Raw genomic sequence first — 23,442 nt, 5'->3', positions numbered from 1 at the left:
GGACCTGTGAAATTACCGCCTGAAGAGTTTATTCTCTTCCGGAAGTCTTCCCAAATCTTGTCTTTATATCCATGATGCAAGTAAAAGATAGAATCGCTTGCAGACCAACCTCTTGCCATTGTAGATCCAACCCATCTATGGACAGAATTATGTGAACTTATAGTTTTCATTTATATCAACCTGATTTCAGACAGTCCAATATAGCTGTGTACTCTTTAGTCATGCTTGAATAGGTTTACATATCCCCTTATGTAAACAAAACGAATCTTTGGTAAAAGACAATAATCCGTCAGCAACCAAACCAAATCCGGTACCTGGAAACACACATGCGGTGGTACAAACCTTCACTAACTTTGCAAATGATGTGAATTAATCGTAACCATCTTTTACTGTATACAAATTGTTTACAGATATTCTCTTATAAGAATATTCGTCCTTTTGCATACATGAATTTCTCGGACATGTAATAGGTGCTTAATTTCAGTTGGACATATCAATAAGATAAATAAAATACAATCAAGGCCCGTGTGACGAAATTGATAATATAACCTAAATAAGCAAAAGATATCTGAATCACATGCAATTATGTCTATTCATTATAGACCAAGGTGGTCTACAGGAAATACATATAGGATCGTTTGTAAATTTCTTGATACTAGATAACACAAACCTTAGTGTAAGACGACGTCCCACATTACAGACAAAGTTGTTGAAACCAGGTTGTTATCCATTATGCTGTCCCAGTAAGGTAACGACACGTCGGGGTCTATCCGTCGCAGTTCCTCCTCGTATCTTAAAAATAGATCAAAGCTTACAAGATAATGCTGCATCTTTTAGAGGTACAGACCTGCCAGGTTTGGGAAGCATAAAGTGAACTAAATTTGGTTTTGTAAGTCATAATCCAGAGCCAAGAGGAATACATCAAAGGCTAGGACGAGTTTCTTGAAGACAGTACGTCCGATGAAATTCGTTTGAAAAAATATAGAAAAATAATCAGTATATATAAGTATCTGATTTATCTCACAATTAAAGGAGATTGATCTTCATCACTAACATTATCATTCTGCTGTCTCATTAGAATGAAAAATCTATATTTCTTTACACCGAGACATGATGATATTTAACTTCATCTGGAAGTCAGGGACACAGATATATTGATATTATGATGTTTTACTTTGTGTTGAGAGGTTAGTTAAGTAACTTGTAACGATAGAAAAAAAAACAGGTTTTTATGTGATTATTGAACAATTACAAAAATGCTATTTTTATCAAACATTTTATCTCAGCTATATTAATAAGTCTTATTGGTTTTAATAAATGTTTGTTTTCTGTAATAAAATAGTGTTCCTCTGTCCAATCGGACGAATGCATATGTTTTATTGCATCATAAAAAGCATCCTAAAGTCTATTTCAAGATAAAATTGTTTGGTCAGCGTTTCCATGTATTTTGTACCATTAATAGAACAAAAAATCGAGCGCTTGTGAGCGAATATAGATCGTTATTGTTTTGAGTGCAATGTCACACTGAGAGTTACTAGAAATGAATGATGATCCGGCATGAGCACCTTTTATGCCCAAGATTTAGTTTCTTTGAACTTTCTACTAAGCTATTATCAATATTTTTTTAAGATAGACCTGCTTCCCGCTCCTCTTCTCTTATTCCGTTTATATTTTTAATGTAATAGTACCCTAAAAGGTATTTAAGTAGGCTAAACTTGTTAGAAAATTGACATTTTCATCTTTCAAACAGTTTGTGTAATGCATGGATAAACGGCGATCTTTTTCTTCTAGAAATGATAATAGTTGTTTATTGTACGCTACTCTATGATATTGTCCTTTTATTTATCACAAAAAAGTATAAATACATAAAATTGACTTTTGAATAATAAATGTTTGAGTCTTCATTTGATACAACTCGCAAAGTAATTAAACTGATCATTAATGTTTCAAAAGTTAACTATGTCCTCTTATATTTAATAAATTACAAAAGTTTAGCAAACGATGTAATAAAATATTCTCAGTATTAAAATATAGCAATAACATTCAATTCAAATGTGTTTTAGTTACATATATATAAAGTTTCTTTGATAATCCCCAACAATCTGTTAAACAACATAGGAAAGCATTATAGTGTTTAGACAATTTATTAGCCTTCATAGTAACATTTTAGATGGATGAAACTACCACCTGACCTAGAAGATGAAAATAATGGCAGCAAGACATAGATTAACAATATCATATCTATTGCAAGTTTTTATAGCTGTTTTTGCTGGGAATGTTTTTCCCTTTAAGCATGGCTGTGATAATGTCATACACCGCTGTGTCAAGAGTGCGGCAGTCGTTTTTAACATTTTCCCGGAAAAACACCGGTTCACTTTCAGGAGGAGTGACATCCACCCGATGTTTGTAATTCTGTATCACGTCCTCTATCTTTGCAATCAAAGCAGGCATTTCTAACTCTCGATTAACGAACGTCGCCGCTCTGTCCTCGATCGTTCTTGCAGGGTCACTTCTTGGACATGACACGTGATAAGGCTGTAATATCAAAGGTGTTTGCAGCAATACATTTAGACTGTTTCATTAGCTTAGGTTGGCGCAGCTCAATTAACTGATGTATATTGATATATGACTTTTGGGACTAACTACTTATCGAGGGAATTCGCATGGTTCGATTAATGGTTCTAAGTTAATGATTTATTTTCAATATATAAACATTTATATTCTGTACATATACCAATGACTTAGTTCGTGTATCGTAGATTGTACATATAAAACCTATAGTTAAGTATTCACCATACTTAATTTACTTTGTTTTATGAAAAGAAACTTAGCACAATACTTCGATTTCAATGTAAACAATTTACAAAGCGATAAAAATACGGGTTCTGATGTACATAACATTTGTAACGAAAATTAGATACAAATCATAAATGAACTTTGGATTCGAAGATAACCTCCCGTAAGCAAATTTGAATGTATTAAATTTGTTTGCTAAAGCTGTATATGAACAAAGCAAAGAGGTGACACATCTCGATATCAAAAGTGAATTGTTAAAACAGGAAAGTGTAAGTTTTAGTAAGTAATATAGTTACATTAGTACGACATGAAACACTGACTCTCTTGCTCCTCTTCACCATTGCGGCGGGTTCAGGTGCATTTTGTAAATCTTCTACCTTTCCTGCATCCTCTGCCTGCATGCCAACACACACGCTCTTTTCGGTATCACAAATCATATCCCCACTATTGCCGCAGTTATTAGCGCAACTTGGCCTGTTTGCATACCCATACCAATTTTTTGTCCAGAAGTTTTCAATGCCTAATTTATTGAACATAAATTCCATCCCGTCCATTTTTTCATTAGGCATATGACCTTCTGGCGTTGGTCTTATGCCATCTGAGTCATCAAACATGGGATAGTCAGTACCTGGGTCGATAAACTCGCATGCAGAGGAATTCTGACGCTTTCGAAATTCCTCCCAAATTAAATCAATGAATGCATGGTGCATATAGAAGATAGGATCTGAAGCTGATAAACGACCGGTCATTGTTCCACCAACCCATTGGTGCACTCCGTTATGAATACCCTCCAACTTCTTGAACATATCCTGTAATCGAGCAGTTTCTCATTAAAGCTTGATAACAAGTCCAGGAATAATCAATGTAAATATCCTAGATTAAACATGTTAAGGTAGAACGCGACACTTTGCGAACTTTCGAGTAGCGTCTTGAAAATTTGCATGCAAAAAGTTGACCATATTTCTGATTAGGTTCCGTTGATTTTATTTCAATAGTTTCAGCCAATTTTTGTACACACGACGTCAAAGTTGACCATCAAAGCCCGTTTTTGAACATGACGTCGTTGCGTATCCTTGGCAACTGTTACGGGTATTACAACGCCATTGGCGGACAAAATATCTTAAATCCTACAGCATTCGCCGGAAATTATTTTTCCCTTCAAGCAGATATAAAATTTATTGTTTTACGCCGAAACTTGTTTGAGTAATGGAAAGAAAATTGTCAATTTTGTGTAAAATTTGACGTTCAGTTTTGCCGCATTTTTAGGCTTAAAATCGGCTTATTAAAAAATTCCTGAAATAAATTTTTGATTTTTTTCTTTAAACGTCCTTTAAAATGTATACTTAGTCAAAATAACTAAAAAAATTAGGGGGTCACCGACTCAATTTTTTCGGTACACGTGATTTTATTTCCCCCACCCCTTTGGATAAAAGTCACGCTATCACGGGGCGTTCGGTTTTTTTGATGTTATTAAACGATCGCTTTGTGTCAAAATCCCTTTTTTACGGCATTTTAAGCTGTTATTACCACTGCGGAAAATATATGGATACAATAAAGGGTATGGAATTCCGTATAGTATAGATAGACAGGTAAAAATAAGTGAAATTTGATGTACGGGACCGTATATCATGCAATACGTATATGACTAATATACCGTGATCCGTACACTCGTAATATGATTTTTTTTATTCTAGTAAATACAGATTTTGTATATAAAACAAAGAATAAAAATGTACTTCAGTATTACGCACTTTCTACAAGAGGAAAGAAATAATAGTATGATCTGACATGTGTCATAATAACATTAAATAGTAAAACTTTGAGTAAAATGTTATATTTCTCGGTTTTATTAACATGTCAGTATAGTTAGTGAAACATCGGCAGATCCTCTAGCAAAAACGCAACACTCCTTTGTGCAGTATATAGCTCAAGGCCACCGGTTCGCTTAAATCCGCAGACGTGTATTTACAGCGTTTCATTATATTTCATGTTTAAAGTACTGTTTCCTGTTCAATATAAATTCTACCATAAATTTGGCTATACAGTGAATAATGAATATTTGCAAAGGCCGATTTGATAGTTATGTGTTTAATACAGCGTTTATGGTGAATCCTCAATTAAAATCATAAGCAAAACGAGAGAATATGTATTACAGATGTTTATTACTTGTAGAATCGGACGTGCTACATCTGGCTGTAAAATACAGAAAAACAGAATCCCTAAAGAAATTCCAACACAACATAATTGAAAATGTTGCAGGCTCGGTTTGATTGAGCCTGTTCATGGACGGTACTGGAAAGTGCAAGTTACCGTCCACGCCCCCTAGCACCAACACCCGCTGAGCCAACGTTTCAAGCATGACTGTTTGCTTCACGCTAATATAATTGACTAAGTTTCATTTATGAACCGTATATTTTAATTTGTCAATATTTCGCCAGTTCTGTCAAATTGTTGCAATAGTTTTTGATTACAAGTGAAATTCAAATTTTGGTTTTTAATAGGTGAAATAAAATACATATCACTCACAGTTTATCACTCATAGTGTGGGCAATGCAAAATGTATATATTTGCAGAATTTCTTGTAGACTACGTATTAATTTATGATTGAATTTCCATAAATTTCTAAATTTCTAAACATAAAAATGTATACATGCAGTTGCTTTTTGTTCCATGTGGCAAATTTTCTCGATTCAAGTTTATTAATCTTATTGTATTAGAATATCAAAAAGGAACACCGCAAATGATTACTCTCAGCTGTATTTATTTTTGTTTGCGCAGCGTAAGCGTTACCGTTGAACGCCTAACGTCATTTTCTTTACATGCGTCTGATTACAAATCTTTATGAAGTTATTAATAATGCTTAAAAACAAGAAAAAAATCGTTTGTTTTTCGTAGAATTTTAGGAAATTTGCAATGGAACATTGTTGATGTCGTTTTATATGTATTAGTGAAACTCTAAAACAATTCTCCTGATAAGCTGAACATTATTGCCGCACTTTGAAGTCTCAAACGTATCTGCATACGTCGAATTTTGTTACAAAATTACTCACGGGGTGGGGGAAATAAAATCACGTGTACCGAAAAATTTGAGTCGGTGACCCCCTAATTTTTTTAGTTATTTTGACTAAGTATACATTTTAAAGGACGTTTAAAGAAAAAAATCAAAAATTTATTTCAGGAATTTTTTAATAAGCCGATTTTAAGCCTAAAAATGCGGCTAAACTGAACGTCAAAATTTACACAAAATTTACAATTTTCTTTCCATTACTCAAACAATTTTCGGCGTAAAACAATTAATTTTATATCTGCTTAAAGGAAAAAATAATTTCCGTCGAATGCTGTAAAATTTAAGATATTTTATCCGCCAATGACGTTAAAATACCCGTAACAGTTTCCAAGGATACGCAACGACGTCATGATTCTGAAAAAAAAGCGACTGAGCATATGAACTTAAGTTTTTCACACAGGTCCAGACAAACTTCAAAATTTCACCATTTTAGTGTTAAAATGTTGAATTCGGCTTAAGCCGGTGCTAGGGGGCGTGAACGGTAACTTGCTATTTCTATTATCGTCCATGAACAAGCTCAATCAAACCGAGCCTGCAACATTTTACAATTTTGCTGTGTTGGGAAATTCTTTAGGGGCTCTGTTTTTCACTATTTAATTGTCACATCCGTGTTATTTGTGCCGTGTGGCGGCTGTAAAAAGTCTCCCCATACATTTAATCAATGATTCTATATTTTCGATCTTGAAGATCGTTCAGCACGACATTATTGTTGTGTATACATTTTACATGGTATTTATAGTGTCTTGTATTTGGCCTTTTTCAATTTGGATGGTTCCAGTATCCCTACTTGAATACTGTATAATCACCCTTAGGATATATTGCCTGCTTTTTAAATAGGTCTTTTGACGTCTTATCTGTGATCTGCAGGCTTCATAACCTCAGATCCCCTTTCAAAATTCCATTTTATTTAGTTCGCCCATTGTTTTCTCGTTTAGGGCACACGCATCCTTTTACTTGGGGACCATACGCCGCTTTTCATGGAATGACACTACTGTGTCACATTGAAGGTTCAATGGTAACCGCCGTATGAACACATCTGTGGATGTTTCTAAATTCAAAAATTTCACCATTTCAGTGTTTAAATGTTGAATTCTGCTTAAGCCGGTGCTAGGGTGTAGGGGGCGTGGACGGTAACTTGCAATTTCCTTTACCGTCCATGAACAGGCTCAATCAAACCGAGCCTGCAGCATTTTACAATTTTTCCGTGTTGGGCTTTCTTTAGGGATTTTGTTTTTTCACTATTTCAAATGATACATGATTTTGAAAAAATATTTTCAGTACCATCATGTCAGAAACAACATAAGTTGAGTGAAATTTCCATAATTCCATATGAAATCCATTGTAAAGTAAAACTTGTACATTGAGTTAGTGAAACAAATGAAGTATGGACGTATGCATCAACTTCCATACACCTGGGCAATATTTAGTTTTCAAAATAGATGTATTTGATATTCACAAAATGTGACACATTTTGAATGTATGAACACTGAAATAAAGAACGGGACAACTTATAAAGCCGATACAGAGTAACGGACACTTGCAACGGAGGTCTCCCGACAGCAATTGAATTACAAAGAGCCATTGCCGAGCGGAATCAAGCTCGTCTTTTTCTTATTAATCGGAGGAAGGACACTGTACTATATTAAGGGCTTACAAAAGGAAAAACTTGATCATGATAGTCAAAGTCACGTTAAGGTCAAACGTGAATCATTGAACATGTTTGTGTGGCAATCAATTTTGTTTTGTGTGAATCAGATACTTAAAAAAACAAAGTTAACACAACTAAAAAAACTTTTAAAAAATATTAATGGTCAAGGTCTTCATAAGGTCAAGATCAAACTTGAGCAATTCAATATTTCAGTTTTGACATAAGTATTGTTTTGTACATTGGCAAGTATAATTTAAAATAGATAATTAGAAATAGATAAGACAGTTATTACACGTTAGGTTTATTAGAAAAAAAGACCTTAACGATGTCGTCTTGAGGCTAAGGTCATCAAAATTATTCAACAAGTCAATGGTGTCGTGAGTGTCCTTTTTATCGAAAAATAAAATATTCTGTAAAACAATGAAACGGTCAATTTTCACTTGTTTGTCCTTGATAGCCATGGTCATTTAAAGGTCAAGGTCATATAAGAGTTATTTTTTCTTACGATGGTCTAGTCAAAAGTGTTGATTTGTTTAAGCTTTAATGAAATCCGCAAGTAGATAAAAAAGTAACAACCAATTTGAGCGAATTTCAATTATTTGAAATTGAATGTCAAGGTTAATTAATGGCTAATTGATGGTCAAGGTAAAGTTTTATTAAACCATAATAAGGTAGAACGCGACACTTTGCGAACTTTCGAGTAGCATCTTGTAAATTGGCATGCAGAAGGTTAACTATATTTTTGATTTGATTCCGTTAATTTTATTCCAATAGTTTCAGCCAATTTGTGTACACATGACGTCAAAGTTGACCATCAAAGCCCGTTTTTTTAACATGACGTTGTTGCGTATCTTTGGCAACTGTTACGGGTATTACAACGCCATTGGCGGACAAAATACCTTAAATCCTACAGCATCCAACGGAAATTATTTTTTCCTTTAAGTTGATATAAAATGTTCGTTTTATTCCGAAAAATATTTGAAAAATGAAAAGAAAACTGTCAACTTTGTGTAAAATTTGACGTTCGGTTTACCCGCAATATTCGGCTTTAAAGTGGCTTATTTAAAAATTCCTGAAATAAATTTTTGATTTTTTTCTTTAAACTGTATACTAAGTCAAAATGACCAAAAAAATTTTAAAAAATAGGGGGTCACCGACTCATTTTTTTCGGTACGCGTGATTTTATTTCCCCCACCCCATGAGTAATTTTGTAACGAAATTCGACGTATGCACTACAACGCGCGGCAATAATGTTCACCTTATAAGGAGAATTGTTCTAGAGTTTAACTTATACATATTTAACAACAACAATGTTCCATTGCAAATGTTAAAGATTTAGAATGAGACATTACGATGAAATAGCATATTTATTTTTAAAATTTTAGCCAGGGATTTCGGCGTTGATATTTTGCTTCTTCATTACATACGCGCTATTTCGTGCAAGCACGCCACGATTTTTTCCGAACAAAAACAAAGATTGAAACCTAGGCTAGTAAAGTTTAAATACAGGTACGTTTCAATATAACGTGTTACTTCAGCAAAAAGGAACTGTCAGCAGTGTACGAAACTTGCTAGATATGTAATTGTCTGGCTTGGTCGAAGTGCAATTTTATTGAATTAATTATCGCCGTTCCATTTTGTGACGTTTATGTTTGCTGAAAAAAAAATTGTACGAAAAACAAACAAATTTTCTTCTGGTTTTTAAGCATGATTAATTACTTCATAAGGAATTGTAAACAGACGCATGTAAAGAAAATGACGTCATGCGTTCAACGCGTACGCAGCGCGAACAAATACAGCTGAGAATTATCAGTGCGGTGTAACTTTTTGATATTACAATGCAATACAACTAATTAAGGAACTTGAAATATGCCATAAGAAACAAAAAGCAATTATATATATTTTTATGTAAATTTAGAAATTTACGGAAATTCAATCATAAATTAATACGTTGGCTACAAGAAGTTCTGCAATGCTATACATAATTATATATATAATTATGTTCTGCTAAACAGCCTCAGACGTGTATTTACAGCGTGTCATTGTAGTACTTTTTTTAATTTTTCTGTTAAAAATAAATTCAACCATAAATTTGGCTATATGCATAGTGAATAATAGAAATTTGCAAAGGCCGATTTAATAGAAATGTTTTTAATACAGAATTTATGGTGAATCCTCATTTTTTTTTTTACATTATGATATTCTAAAATGATAAGCAAAACGAGAGAAAATGTATTAAAGATGTTTATTTACTTGTAGAATCGAACATGCTACCTCTGTAATACAACATCCACCGTGCTAACGTTTCAAATATGACTTTTGCTGCACGCTAATATAATTGACCAATTTTCATTTATGAACCGTATATTTTAATTTGTCAATATTTCGCAGAGTTATTTAGCATATACTCTGTCAAATTGCTGCAATAGTTTTTGCTAACAAGTGAAATTCTTGGTTTATATAGGTGAAATAAAATACATATCACTCACAGTATATCACTCATAATAAAATTGTATAGCATTGCAGAACTTCTTGTAGCCAACGTATTAATTTATGATTGAATTTCCGTAAATTTCTAAATTTACATAAAAATATATATAATTGCTTTTTGTTTCTTATGGCATATTTCAAGTTCCTTAATTAGTTGTATTGCATTGTAATATCAAAAAGTTACACCGCACTGATAATTCTCAGCTGTATTTGTTCGCGCTGCGTACGCGTTGAACGCATGACGTCATTTTCTTTACATGCGTCTGTTTACAATTCCTTATGAAGTAATTAATCATGCTTAAAAACCAGAAGAAAATTTGTTTGTTTTTCGTACAATTTTTTTTTCAGCAAACATAAACGTCACAAAATGGAACGGCGATAATAAATTCAATAAAATTGCACTTCGACCAAGCCAGACAATTACATATCTAGCAAGTTTCGTACACTGCTGACAGTTCCTTTTTGCTGAAGTAACACGTTATATTGAAACGTACCTGTATTTAAACTTTACTAGCCTAGGTTTCAATCTTTGTTTTTGTTCGGAAAATCGACTATACATCAATCAAAAATCGTGGCGTGCTTGCACGAAACAGCGCGTATGTAATGAAGAAGCAAAATATCAACGCCGAAATCCCTGGCTAAAATTTTAAAAATAAATATGCTTTTTCATCGTAATGTCTCATTCTAAATCTTTAACATTTGCAATGGAACATTGTTGTTGTTGTTAAATATGTATAAGTTAAACTCTAGAACAATTCTCCTTATAAGGTGAACATTATTGCCGCGCGTTGTTAGTGCATTACGTCGAATTTCGTTACAAAATTACTCATGGGGTGGGGGAAATAAAATCACGCGTACCGAAAAAAATGAGTCGGTGACCCCCTATTTTTTTAAATTTTTTTTGGTCATTTTTGACTTAGTATACAGTTTAAAGAAAAAAATCAAAAATTTATTTCAGGAATTTTTTAATAAGCCACTTTAAAGCCGAATATTGCGGGTAAACAGAACGTCAAATTTTACACAAAGTTGACAGTTTTCTTTTCATTTTTCAAATATTTTTCGGAATAAAACGAACATTTTATATCAACTTAAAGGAAAAAATAATTTCCGTTGGATGCTGTAGGATTTAAGGTATTTTGTCCGCCAATGGCGTTGTAATACCCGTAACAGTTGCCAAAGATACGCAACAACGTCATGTTAAAAAAACGGGCTTTGATGGTCAACTTTGACGTCATGTGTACACAAATTGGCTGAAACTATTGGAATAAAATTAACGGAATCAAATCAGAAATATAGTTAACCTTCTGCATGCCAATTTACAAGATGCTACTCGAAAGTTCGCAAAGTGTCGCGTTCTACCTTATTATGGTTTAATAAAACTTTACCTTGACCATCAATTAGCCATTAATTAACCTTGACATTCAATTTCAAATAATTGAAATTCGCTCAAATTGGTTGTTACTTTTTTATCTACTTGCGGATTTCATTAAAGCTTAAACAAATCAACACTTTTGACTAGACCATCGTAAGAAAAAATAACTCTTATATGACCTTGACCTTTAAATGACCATGGCTATCAAGGACAAACAAGTGAAAATTGACCATTTCATTGTTTTACAGAAAATTTTATTTTTCGATAAAAAGGACACTCACGACACCATTGACTTGTTGAATAATTTTGATGACCTTAGCCTCAAGACGACATCGTTAAGGTCTTTTTTTTCTAATAAACCTAACGTATAATAACTGTCTTATCTATTTCTAATTATCTATTTTAAATTATACTTGCCAATGTACAAAACAATACTTATGTCAAAACTGAAATATTGAATTGCTCAAGTTTGATCTTGACCTTATGAAGACCTTGACCATTAATATTTTTTTAAAGTTTTTTTAGTTGTGTTAACTTTGTTTTTTTAAGTATCTGATTCACACAAAACAAAATTGATTGCCACACAAACATGTTCAATGATTCACGTTTGACCTTAACGTGACTTTGACTATCATGATCAAGTTTTTTCCTTTTGTAAGCCCTAAATATAGTACAGTGTCCTTCCTCCGATTAATAAGAAAAAGACGAGCTTGATCCCGCTCGGCAATGGCTCTTTGTAATTCAATTGCTGTCGGGAGACCTCCGTTGCAAGTGTCCGTTACTCTGTATCGGCTTTATAAGTTGTCCCGTTCTTCATTTCAGTGTTCATACATTCAAAATGTGTCGCATTTTGTGAATATCAAATACATCTTTTTTGAAAACTAAATATTGCCCAGGTGCATGGAAGTTGATGCATACGTCCATACTTCATTTTTTTCACTAACTCAATGTACAAGTTTTACTTTACAATGGATTTCATATGGAATTATGGAAATTTCACTCAACTTATGTTGTTTCTGACATGATGGTACTGAAAATATTTTTCAAGATCGTGTATCATTTGAAATAGTGAAAAACAAAATCCCTAAAGAAAGCCCAACACGGAAAAATTGTAAAATGCTGCAGGCTCGGTTTGATTGAGCCTGTTCATGGACGGTAAAGGAAATTGCAAGTTACCGTCCACGCCCCCTACACCCTAGCACCGGCTTAAGCAGAATTCAACATTTAAACACTGAAATGGTGAAATTTTGAATTTAGAAACATCCACAGATGTGTTCATACGGCGGTTACCATTGAACCTTCAATGTGACACAGTAGTGTCATTCCATGAAAAGCGGCGTATGGTCCCCAAGTAAAAGGATGCGTGTGCCCTAAACGAGAAAACAATGGGCGAACTAAATAAAATGGAATTTTGAAAGGGGATCTGAGGTTATGAAGCCTGCATATCACAGATAAGACGTCAAAAGACCTATTTAAAAAGCAGGCAATATATCCTAAGGGTGATTATACAGTATTCAAGTAGGGATACTGGAACCATCCAAATTGAAAAAGGCCAAATACAAGACACTATAAATACCATGTAAAATGTATACACAACAATAATGTCGTGCTGAACGATCTTCAAGATCGAAAATATAGAATCATTGATTAAATGTATGGGGAGACTTTTTACAGCCGCCACACGGCACAAATAACACGGATGTGACAATTAAATAGTGAAAAACAGAACCCCTAAAGAATTTCCCAACACAGCAAAATTGTAAAATGTTGCAGGCTCGGTTTGATTGAGCTTGTTCATGGACGATAATAGAAATAGCAAGTTACCGTTCACGCCCCCTAGCACCGGCTTAAGCCGAATTCAACATTTTAACACTAAAATGGTGACATTTTGAAGTTTGTCTGGACCTGTGTGAAAAACTTAAGTTCATATGCTCAGTCGCATTTTTTTTCCAGAATTACCGTTAAAATGCCAATATCGAGTATAATTTGTATCTTTTCAAGTTTTGTCCAAGGATTGTTGTATTGTTCGTTTATCTATAATTAACAGAGACTTATTCAAGTGCGTTGATACAATGAAGTAAATAAAACACGACTAGTGTTCAGCACAAATATACATTTCTTCTATATAAAGCCTTAACATGTGTTGTTAGATATTTACTAGAAATACTGAGCATGCGCAAACAAGCATTAAACAAAGGGTCAGTCGAAATAATACTACAAAACATCAAATTTTCAAGATAAAAGGTTTTTGTACCTCAGCGCAGAGATCAAAAACTTGTCTTCCGTATTTGTTTTAAACTCTAACTGAATTCAATGTAAAATATATTTACCTTCTGATTTTCCTTGACGGTCTATCGTCTTACATGCCTTTGTTAAAGATTTTGATAGAGATATTAATTTAGAATTACACGTCTTTGTTTGGGTTCCCAAAACCGCTAGCTGTAATATAAAATGCATCTTAGCACTCTGGTCAAATCTTAACACGTGAGTTATCATTCCAGTCTTTATCATTTCGTTAATTAAGACGACTAACTTTTTCGGTTTATGATTATTTTGATTTAAATGGCATTTTTTTGAGTTACTAGTTCGGTTAATGATAGTTTTGATCTCAAATAGCATGTTTGTGTGTGTTACTGTTTCGGTTTCCAATTGCATTTCAAATCTAAAGAACCCGTTGACCTTCGTATTTATGATAAGCTCAAGCATATTATATATATTCGTTCAAGCTATATGATCGTCAAATAATGATACTTGCTAGCAACGTGTAGTTATACAATCAAAAACATGCAATACACAAACATGGTTTGTATAAACCCTGGCATAGAGATACGATATTTACTATGTTACATACACTTATTGTTCACATATCAAAACCCTCACATAAAACCGAGTCTTGACCTCAAAATCTAATAAAATCTCGATTGGAACATTTTTTTGTAGTTTTATTATTCAATTTTGCGTTCGCCTCCAGAAAATATCCAGTAATGGTGTTATTTGAGGAAACATGGTAAAGATCCGAGCAGACATGTGGTCGATTGCTTGTAAATATAATCGATTAAATTACGATTACATCAATAAAATTTCGATAACGATTACAAATACATTTCTCTATTTTTTAAACTGTAACCGATTATATTACAATTACTCTGAAAATGTAGTCGATTACAATTACAACGTTTCATTTTGTTCATTCCAGATAACACTGACATTTTTATTGACACAAAAACATGAAAACAGCTGCAGCACACAATTCGCAAAATTTCAAAATGTGAATAGAATGACTGACAAGTGTCTTCTACTAAATTTAAATGTGCGAGTTACAATTTATAATTAATTTTTCAAGTGTTTTATCTCTCAGTCTTTAGCGTTCTGAACGAAATATGTTCCAGCTATATATGCTAAACAATCATTCAACTGGGGCTGATTATGCAGGTATTTACACATATTTGCACCAACTTTTGCTAAACACGAAAATTTTGATTTATTGTCAACCCAGAATTCAAGTGGGTTTTACGAGATTTCTATGCACCGTTCAATCATCAATGTAAGATGTTGAAAAGAACGATGTCTCTGTCTGTTTTAATAGGTGTGGAGAAAAATAACTCATCGAGGTTGTTTGATATAAATTCAAATATCATATTTGTACAAGTATAATCTATACAGCAGTTAAAAAAAATTTTCTATGCCAAAGTAATCGATTTGTAATTGAAATGAAATCGACGATGGTAACAATAACGATTAAATGTAATTAACAAGTATAAAAATACATTCTATTACATGGACAAATTGTAATTAACCCACCTAAGATACCTGACTGGATAAACAGCCGCTTTTACCAATGTGCATTGGCTCTCCTCTACATTAACTATAATGATCTGCAAGTTTTTGAAAACAAGGAACGATACAAGTTTTTTTAAAAAGCAAATGTCTGCAGAGGAAGATATCAGAAACGAATAAAATGCTACTCACCTCATCTAGAATCTCTACAGTTGTAAGCATGGAACAATTTATTTGTGCTTCAAGTTTCTCCGCTTTATTTGCTGGCAAATTTTCGCATTGAGCACAGACATAAGAAAATAATAAAGAGAAAATTGCAAAAGCTGACAAAGTATGCATCATCCCTGGTTAGCTAGACCCTAGCAAAGTAAAAACTTTAGAGAACTGATTACAAACATGGGTCATATGACCATTGAATGTCAAAGATAGTCAACTAATTTTAGTAGTTCATTTGTTTTAAACATAAGCCAACAGTGTTTGGATACTAAGTAACGAGTGACGTGCAGCGTATGATATTTTCTATATTATATTAACTGATGCAGAAAATATAACATGAGTGTTTTATAGATTTTCATAGATATTCAGATGGTCTAACATAACAGTTTTTTATCCGAAAATCGGATTAGGAGCCAGGTGTTTTTTTTATTTTGTGTAGACGACAAAATATGATCTATATGACGTTAACTTATCATCAGTACATATTTCTGTAACAGTTGCAAATTGTGGCGAGCTCGGTCTTAATTCTTCTATACTGACCTTGATCAGGTTAATGTTTAAAACGCCCGCGATATTATGAATATTTAACGTGTTATTCGGTTATTTGTTGTTTTGTCTGGAGAGATGCTAAAAAATCCTGAGCTAAGATTTTTGTAAATTGAATAAAGAAATATTCAAATTGTGTGCATGTACAACTGTCGCATATCATTGCATAAATAATGATTTTAATTAATTTACCAATACTCAAGTGCGATAACATGGGGGATGATTTTAAACAAGCACAGACATAGCAAACAGCAAAAATGTATTTCTTCACATGTAAATGGCTATATAGCAGACACAACGATGAAAAAGTTCCGAAGCCAGCAGTTTTTATATGCTCTACCTGGACCTTGTTTAAGATATGCCATTTTCACAATTGATGAAAACCTAGCGCAATGTTGGAATATAAGCATAATTTTGTTTTGTTTACAGTTTAATCTTGACAGTCACTGGTGTCGGAAACCATATTAACATGCACAGGAAATATTCAAAGAGGCCAAATTTATTTGAAGTTGTTGCAAAAATATAGAATTAATCAGAAATACCCTAACAAAGTGATGTAATCATAATTGTATAGAGCCAGTATTTTAGCAAAATATTAAGCAAGAACAAAAGACACTCAAAAGCAAGTTTATTTCGATTTTCGTCCAACAATTGTTCTCCCTTCAAGCATTGCCTTGATCAAATCAAACGTTGCTGTATCCGCGGTTCGACAGTCGTTTTCAAAGTCTCCTATTTCACGGAAAAATATCGGTTCGCTCTCAGGGGGGTACTCAAAGATTCTCTCCTCATTTCGCTTCAACTTTTGGAATATCCTCTTTATCTTATCAGGCATTGGTAGTTGATTATTTACCATGGCAGACGCAATTTCATCTACTGTCCGAGGTGTTTTTGGTGTTGGACACAACGTGGAGTAAGGCTAAAGAAATTCGAAAATATATATTGTTAGGTATGACATAATATAAAAAATTTGACAGTGATAGATAATTCGATTTTCAGGTACATAGAAATGACGTGGCGCCCAGTGCAACGAATATTCTTTACACTAGATGGACAGTGTTTACAGAAAAAATAGCAATGTAAGGAATCAAATCACACAATACAACGAGGAACAAATTATTTGAAATAAACACATTGTTTAAGCCAACCTATCGGTCGTGACGATAATCAAAGTGAAAATATACTTTTATATCATTAAAATCTGCCTAGTCTAATTATTTATTGACAATGATATCAGGTAGCAGTATAACAAGTACTGGCAAAACGACTGCGTTTATTTTTGTTTCTGATATTGGGGGCAATAAGCCGGGCAGTGAACAGCGTTTTTATTTCTTATCTTCTACAGGTTATGGAATCAACATCGTATGCCAATTCGTAAGAGATCATGTCAAAGTTTTATCACTCTACATAAATCAATACAATTACAAGTATCTCTTGCGAAACGGATAACACGACCACATGCACGGCGAGTCAACGCTTGCATTGAAAGGTCTTGCTGGCTGTTCGTACCGTAGAACATGTAAAACATATGTCCATTCATATCCTTCCCTATTTTAAGAATTGAGTGGTAGAAATGCAGGGTGATAGGGATAATCAATAAGATGGCCTTTGTCCTTAGATACCTGAGCTTCTAATAGCTGATAAGACCTATATATATATATATATATATATGATATCGTATTGAGACAAATCGTATCTTGTGATGTAGTGCAAGACGCCTGAACAATAGTTCATTATATTTCTATGGAAGAACAGGATATGAGACAAATTCCCTACTTTCTGACGATTCTGATAAACACTAGCTAGTCTGAACCATATTTTACAAAATTCTAACAGTTTCCTGTAAAGTTTTGTGGATATGGATGAAAGATGAGGATATATTGTTTAACCCCGCTCAAGACTGGTCCGTCAGATTACCATTGGTTTATTATAATCTTTTTTTTTCTGCATGTGTTTTATGGATGTAAATTATCCAAAGAAGGGACAGGCAATTTATTTGCCATCGATTCATTATTGAAATAGTTTATTTATATCAAGTTAAGTGAAAACCTACCCACAAGGTATATTGTTTCACTATGGAATTGTCACAGCTTCGCAAATCTTTTCGATGTATGTAATAACGGTTTTAAATTATTTAAACCTGCACATACTTATTATAATATCGCTACATCAGCTTTCCATGTCATTCAGAAAATAGAAAGAGATTTTTTCGATAGCCACGTTTGCCAAAGTTTGTGGCTGAGAGAGGGAAACTTTCTTGACAAAAAACAAACTACAACTTTTTAAGTGGCACTTTAGAAACAACATGTGTCTCCCAAAACACGAACTCTAGTATAATTGGCAAACAACCTTTGAAAAAGCGTTCATTAAAGACTTGGATGAGGGAAATTTGGATTAAGCAGTATCTGATAATTGTACAGACCTTAATTTCAGCAGAACGTCTGATCCGGAATATTTACCTGTGTTCGACAAATGCTACTGTTATCACCACTATATGCTGACGTGTATTTGTAACTAGCGTATAATTGGGTATTAGGGTAGGCAGCTGGCGCCGCTCGTTTCCGCCTTCCACCGGAAGTGTCTATATCTTCCCCTGGATCCTCACTCATTACTCCCACACACACACCATCCTGGCAAGTCAAATCCGGGCTGTTGTCACAGTCATTACTACACACTGGACTATCAGCGTAACCGTACCAGTTTTGTGTCCAGTAGTTCTTAATACCATCCTTGTTCTTCAGAAAGTCCATTCCGTCCATATCTTCATCCGCCATGTGCTCTGGTTTTGTTGGTCTGGGACTATTCTCATCAAAAAATGGGTAATCGTTTCCGGGATCTGTAAAATTACAGGCCGAAGAGTTTTGTCTTTTCCGAAAGTCTTCCCAAATCTTGTCTATATATGCATGATGCATGTAGAAGACAGGATCGCTTGCAGACCAACCTCTTGCCATTGTTGATCCAACCCATCTATGGACTCCATTATGCGAACTTTCTAATCTTTTATATATGTCCTAGAAATGAAAAGAAAAAAATGTCTTACTTTAACAGCAATCTATAAGTATTGCAGTTATGTGAAATACTCTTATAAAAACGTAATTGTCAAAATGACTTGTCTATAAATCGCGAAAAGCACGCTCTTATTAAGAATTATTACAACCACCATTATATCAAGCCTTCATAAAATAACATTAAAGGGTATAAATCTTCAACTGGTGAGATGTTCTTAAAAAGTGAAAGAAACTGTACATTGCTTTCACATTCGAACGGTCAGATTTTTTACAAAATGCTTGTGTCACTTTAATACATATATATGATTTACTTACAGAGATAATTATAGAGTAGAACTAATAAAAGAAATAATCAAATACATGTTTAGCGATGACTTTGGTGCCTGTACTAATTGCATGATTGGACATTTAAAAACTTTTTTCTTCCATAATTTGGTTTGATTTTTATCAAGGAACAAAATCAACTTATTTTTGACACTCCAATATAGATGTCTACTCTTTAGCAATGATTTCAAAAAGGACTATATGTTCCGTTAGATAATACACGAAACGGATCTTTGCTATAGGACAATAAAGAATGCCAGCTTTTCTCTTCGTATGACTAGTATATTTAATGCTAAAGGAAATGTTTAGATAAAAAACCGTTATATTACTTACCCCCATCCTACAGAACCCTTCTTCAAACATTGCTTCGACTTTTTGCGGCTTCATTAGGCTTCCTGATCCTTGACCGATGCTTCGTTTTAATGGGTTTTCATCGGTTGAAAAATTTGCAAATGGACCATCAGTCACCAAGCCAAATCCGGTACCTGGAAACACATATGCAGTGGTAGATACTTTCACTAACATCGCAAACGGTGTGAATTAATCGTAACGATCTTTCAATTTATACAAATTGTTTACTGGCATTATTCTCTAAGTGATGATTTAGTGGTCCTTTTGCATAGATGAATTTTTCGGACATGTGCAATAAGAGCTTAGTTTAAGTTGAATATATCCGTAAGATAAATAAAATACAACCAAGGCCTGAGTGAAAAAATTGAGAATAAAACCTCAATTACAATGTAGCAGATAATCTCTGAATCACCTGCAATTATGTATATTCATTACTGACAAACATCAAAAGATGATGATGACATTAAGGAATATCAGAAGGATCATTAGTAAATTCCTTGATGCTAGATAACACATACCTAAGTGCTCGACGTCCCACATTACAGATAAAGTTGGTGTCACCATGTTGTAATCCATCCTGCTGTCCCAGTACGGTAACGACACGTCGGGGTCTATTTGACGCAGTGCCTCCTCGTACCTTAAAGATAATGAGATCAAAGCTTACAAGATAATGCTGCTCCTTAAAGACATGCTGACCTGCTAGACATGTTTAAATAAATGCTTATGGAAGGAGGGGTGACAGTAAACCAATTTCGGTTTTGTATTTTATAATCTAGTGTAAAGGGGAAGGCAATAAAGGCTATGACGAGTTTCTTTTAAGACAATATGCCCGATTAACATATAACTGCAAATGTCAGAATGGTAGTTGATACTGAAAACTGAGACTTTCGTGTGTGTTATTTACGCTTTAAACAAGACAGGATAGCTATTTTGATAACACACTTGGAAGTAGCATTCCTTTTCAAACCCCCAAACAGTCAGTCAAGCTCGCCCGAAAGATATGTCATCTATTTTAGCAGCAACACCTATTTTTCTCCGTGATGCATATAATGGTCTCATTGGCCTTCCGTGCATTAAAATAGTTAACATCTCAAAAATAGACTTGCATACATATTTAGTATCTTTCAGTGAATTACTGAACTCAATTTTGGTAGGTAATAAACTTTAATGTCATGAATGGTGGCATGTCCGGGATACGTACTCTCAGATCGTGAACGGGTGGATAGACCCTCATTAAGCCTAGAATACATGCATATACATAACCTCTTAAAACGGACGCTTTATATTGGGGGAAAACATTGCAAACAATAACATTATATCCTGCGTTAACGGAATTGTGAACTTTACAAAAGATCATCTTTAAAAGACCACCAACTTATATCGTATATTTAATTAAAACATTCAGAACTATACGAATAGTTAATTACTTATTGTCAGTTTTACAACCATAGCAACACAAATTGAATCAATGTTAAACAACTTACTTAAACGTCTATAAGGAATCGATAACAACTTACAATGCGAGGAAAACACGATGCCAGGGGAGAAAGGCCTCGCCTCTATGTACACCCTTCATCTTGATACCCAACTTGTGTACCCGGGCAAATGCAGCAAAGGTTTTTTGCTGAGATAAATCAAGTATATTTTTTAAGTTTTAAAAAACACAGTATTTGGATAATTTAGCAAGACTTCAAGGTAATATTTACTATTACTATACAGTGTTATACAATTCGAGTAGACCTGAAAGCATCTCGTGCTTAGCATTAAAGGCATTATTACTATCAGTATTTATATATGAGCCGCGTCACGACAAAACCAACATAGTGGGTTTGCGACCAGCATGGATCCAGACCAGCCTGCGCATCCGCGCAGTCTGATCAGGATCCATGCTGTTCGCTTACCAAATTTATTACATGTAGAGAAACTGAGAGCGAACAGCATGGATCCTGATCAGACTGCGCGGATGCGCAGGCTGGTCTGGATCCATGCTGGTCGCAAACCCACTATGTTGGTTTTGTCGTGACTCGGCTCAAATATGTTTGATTGATTGAGTGCTTAATTAATTATTTTTCAGTATCTTTCAAGCTAACGGTATATATTCAGATGTAAACTAACTAAATATATTTTCAAGTTCAAAAAGTCATTACATCATAAAGTTTCTTGACAGCGCTATGGTATTTCTGTCTTTCCGTTAGAGTTAAGGTCCTATACTCCTTCCTGATCCGGTACCCTGTCGGTGGTTTGGTAATGTCGTCAGGTGCTATACCCTTAACTGCCTCGGTGTCTCGTTTTCGTCGTTGTGGCGGTGCCGGCGTCTCACGGTTTTGTTCACGTTTCAATATATGAACAAACAACTCATCCTGGGCAAGACTTATCCTTTCATTTTCGTGGTTGTTCCGCCAAAGTCCGAGGCGGAGGCACCAGATCTCGGCGTTTAACTGAGAACAGTGATCACGGATACTCTCCACGCAAGTTTTATGACCGCTGCTCACGTCCACGAGTACAGGTGTCTGGCCGGGTGTCTGTTTTGATTTCAACAGACTAACTGAAATATTTTACTATCTGCGTAATAACAATATGATCTGTGTAAATATGCAGGAGGGATGAGCATATTTTTAAGTATCCTATTTTATTATTTAATATTTTCTTTGCCAGTAACAGTTACAACCTCTGGCAGAGTGCTTTCATTTAAAGTTCAGTACCCTATAGTAGAGAAATAACCTCTATATAGCAGACAGTCACCATAAAAATTGTAAATCATGTAAAATTTGTGCTATAACATATATTTAAGAAAGGAGTATAAAGGTTAAACTTTCTTCTTGTAAAGTAAACTTGTATGATTGTTTTGAATCTTTCTAATGTGTAAATAAGAAATGTTTCGGTGTTGTTGTTTCACTACCTAACTTCAGTCAAGATCTAAATCAATGCATTGCATAAAATGAAATTTAAACAATGCTATGTTGTTAATGTACCACACTTACATTGCTATAGCTACCCGACACAAGTTACGGATTTAGACTTATATAGTATTTAAAGCTAGTATGTCGTAAAATGATCTTACTTTCCGTGTCAGTTGTATTCCTATTACAAGCAGCTGTAAGATCATCTTTAACTGTGGATAGCTGTGAATCACAAGTTTTTGACGTTTCCTTCAATGCTGACAACTGTTTTAAAAAACAAATCATTGACTTATCATTTTATGAAAGTATATGGTGGTTCTTTTAAAAGAGGGTAAAAGCTTTTATAGTATTTCACGTTTAGTAATGATACTAAAAGAAACGCTAAGTCGACGAACGCAACGCAGGCGTTAAGTTGTCCAAAGCAATTGTTTAATGTATTAACGTAACGCATCGCAACGTGTATCAACGCAATGCAATCAATCGTTAAGCAAACTTCATTAATCTGACCAACGCAACGCAGCGTTCAATTAACCAATGCAATGCACCGTCAAATTTCAAAGCGCAACTCACAAAAGCAAAGTATAACACCGTTCAATTTACCAACGTATTCATTGTTACAACGTAATCTTTAAGTCGCAATTTTAAAAGGTCGTAATTCAAACACAGTTCTGTAAGCAGAAAAGAAGAAACAACATTTAAATGCTAGTTAAAATAATCAATGATAACCTTTATTCTACGATCAATTAGTTTTTTACCTGACGAATTATTTTGTCTACAGTCTTTAAAGCCTCCTTCAATCTCTTGTAAGAGGTTGTGCATTGCGCCGTTTGTACGGTACATAAAACAGCAATGACAGAAATTATCCAATGATAATGCATGATGAAAGAAAATAGAAATGAATTTAAGTCGTCAAGTTTGCTTAACTTCAAAAGTTAAGGCCGATATTTTAA

General features: G+C 34.1%; 1 protein-coding gene across 1 annotated transcript; it reads right to left on the bottom strand.

The window, feature by feature from the left end:
• Positions 1–1,997: 1,997 nt before the first annotated feature.
• Positions 1,998–23,372, bottom strand: LOC132754926 (uncharacterized). The gene is made up of 10 exons (XM_060745682.1): positions 23,248–23,372; positions 22,654–22,756; positions 21,740–22,137; positions 21,110–21,216; positions 20,111–20,229; positions 19,575–19,726; positions 18,369–18,920; positions 16,550–16,828; positions 3,093–3,605; positions 1,998–2,535 (listed from the first exon to the last, which is right to left on the bottom strand). The coding sequence occupies exons 1-10, from the start codon at positions 23,368–23,370 to the stop codon at positions 2,242–2,244; spliced, it is 2,640 nt and encodes an 879-aa protein (XP_060601665.1). The 5' UTR covers positions 23,371–23,372; the 3' UTR covers positions 1,998–2,241.
• Between the last annotated feature and the right edge of the window lie 70 nt (positions 23,373–23,442).

Source organism: Ruditapes philippinarum, unplaced genomic scaffold (genome assembly GCF_026571515.1).
Source record: "Ruditapes philippinarum isolate M1 unplaced genomic scaffold, ASM2657151v2 ctg1197_1_1_1_1, whole genome shotgun sequence".
NCBI lineage: Eukaryota > Metazoa > Mollusca > Bivalvia > Venerida > Veneridae > Ruditapes > Ruditapes philippinarum.
Note: the sequence above shows the minus strand (reverse complement) of the source record. Positions and strands in the feature narration are given on the sequence as shown.

Excerpts from the sequence above, each read along its gene's own strand:
- LOC132754926 (XM_060745682.1), bottom strand. The coding sequence starts at position 23,370 with ATGCATTATCATTGGATAATTTCTGTCATTGCTGTTTTATGTACCGTA. Across the intron at positions 21,217-21,739 it reads CTGTCAAGAAACTTTATGAT|CAAAAAACCTTTGCTGCATT; the intron begins GTAATGACTTTT and ends GATTTATCTCAG. Across the intron at positions 16,829-18,368 it reads GTAGCATTTGTCGAACACAG|CCTTACTCCACGTTGTGTCC; the intron begins GTAAATATTCCG and ends GAATTTCTTTAG.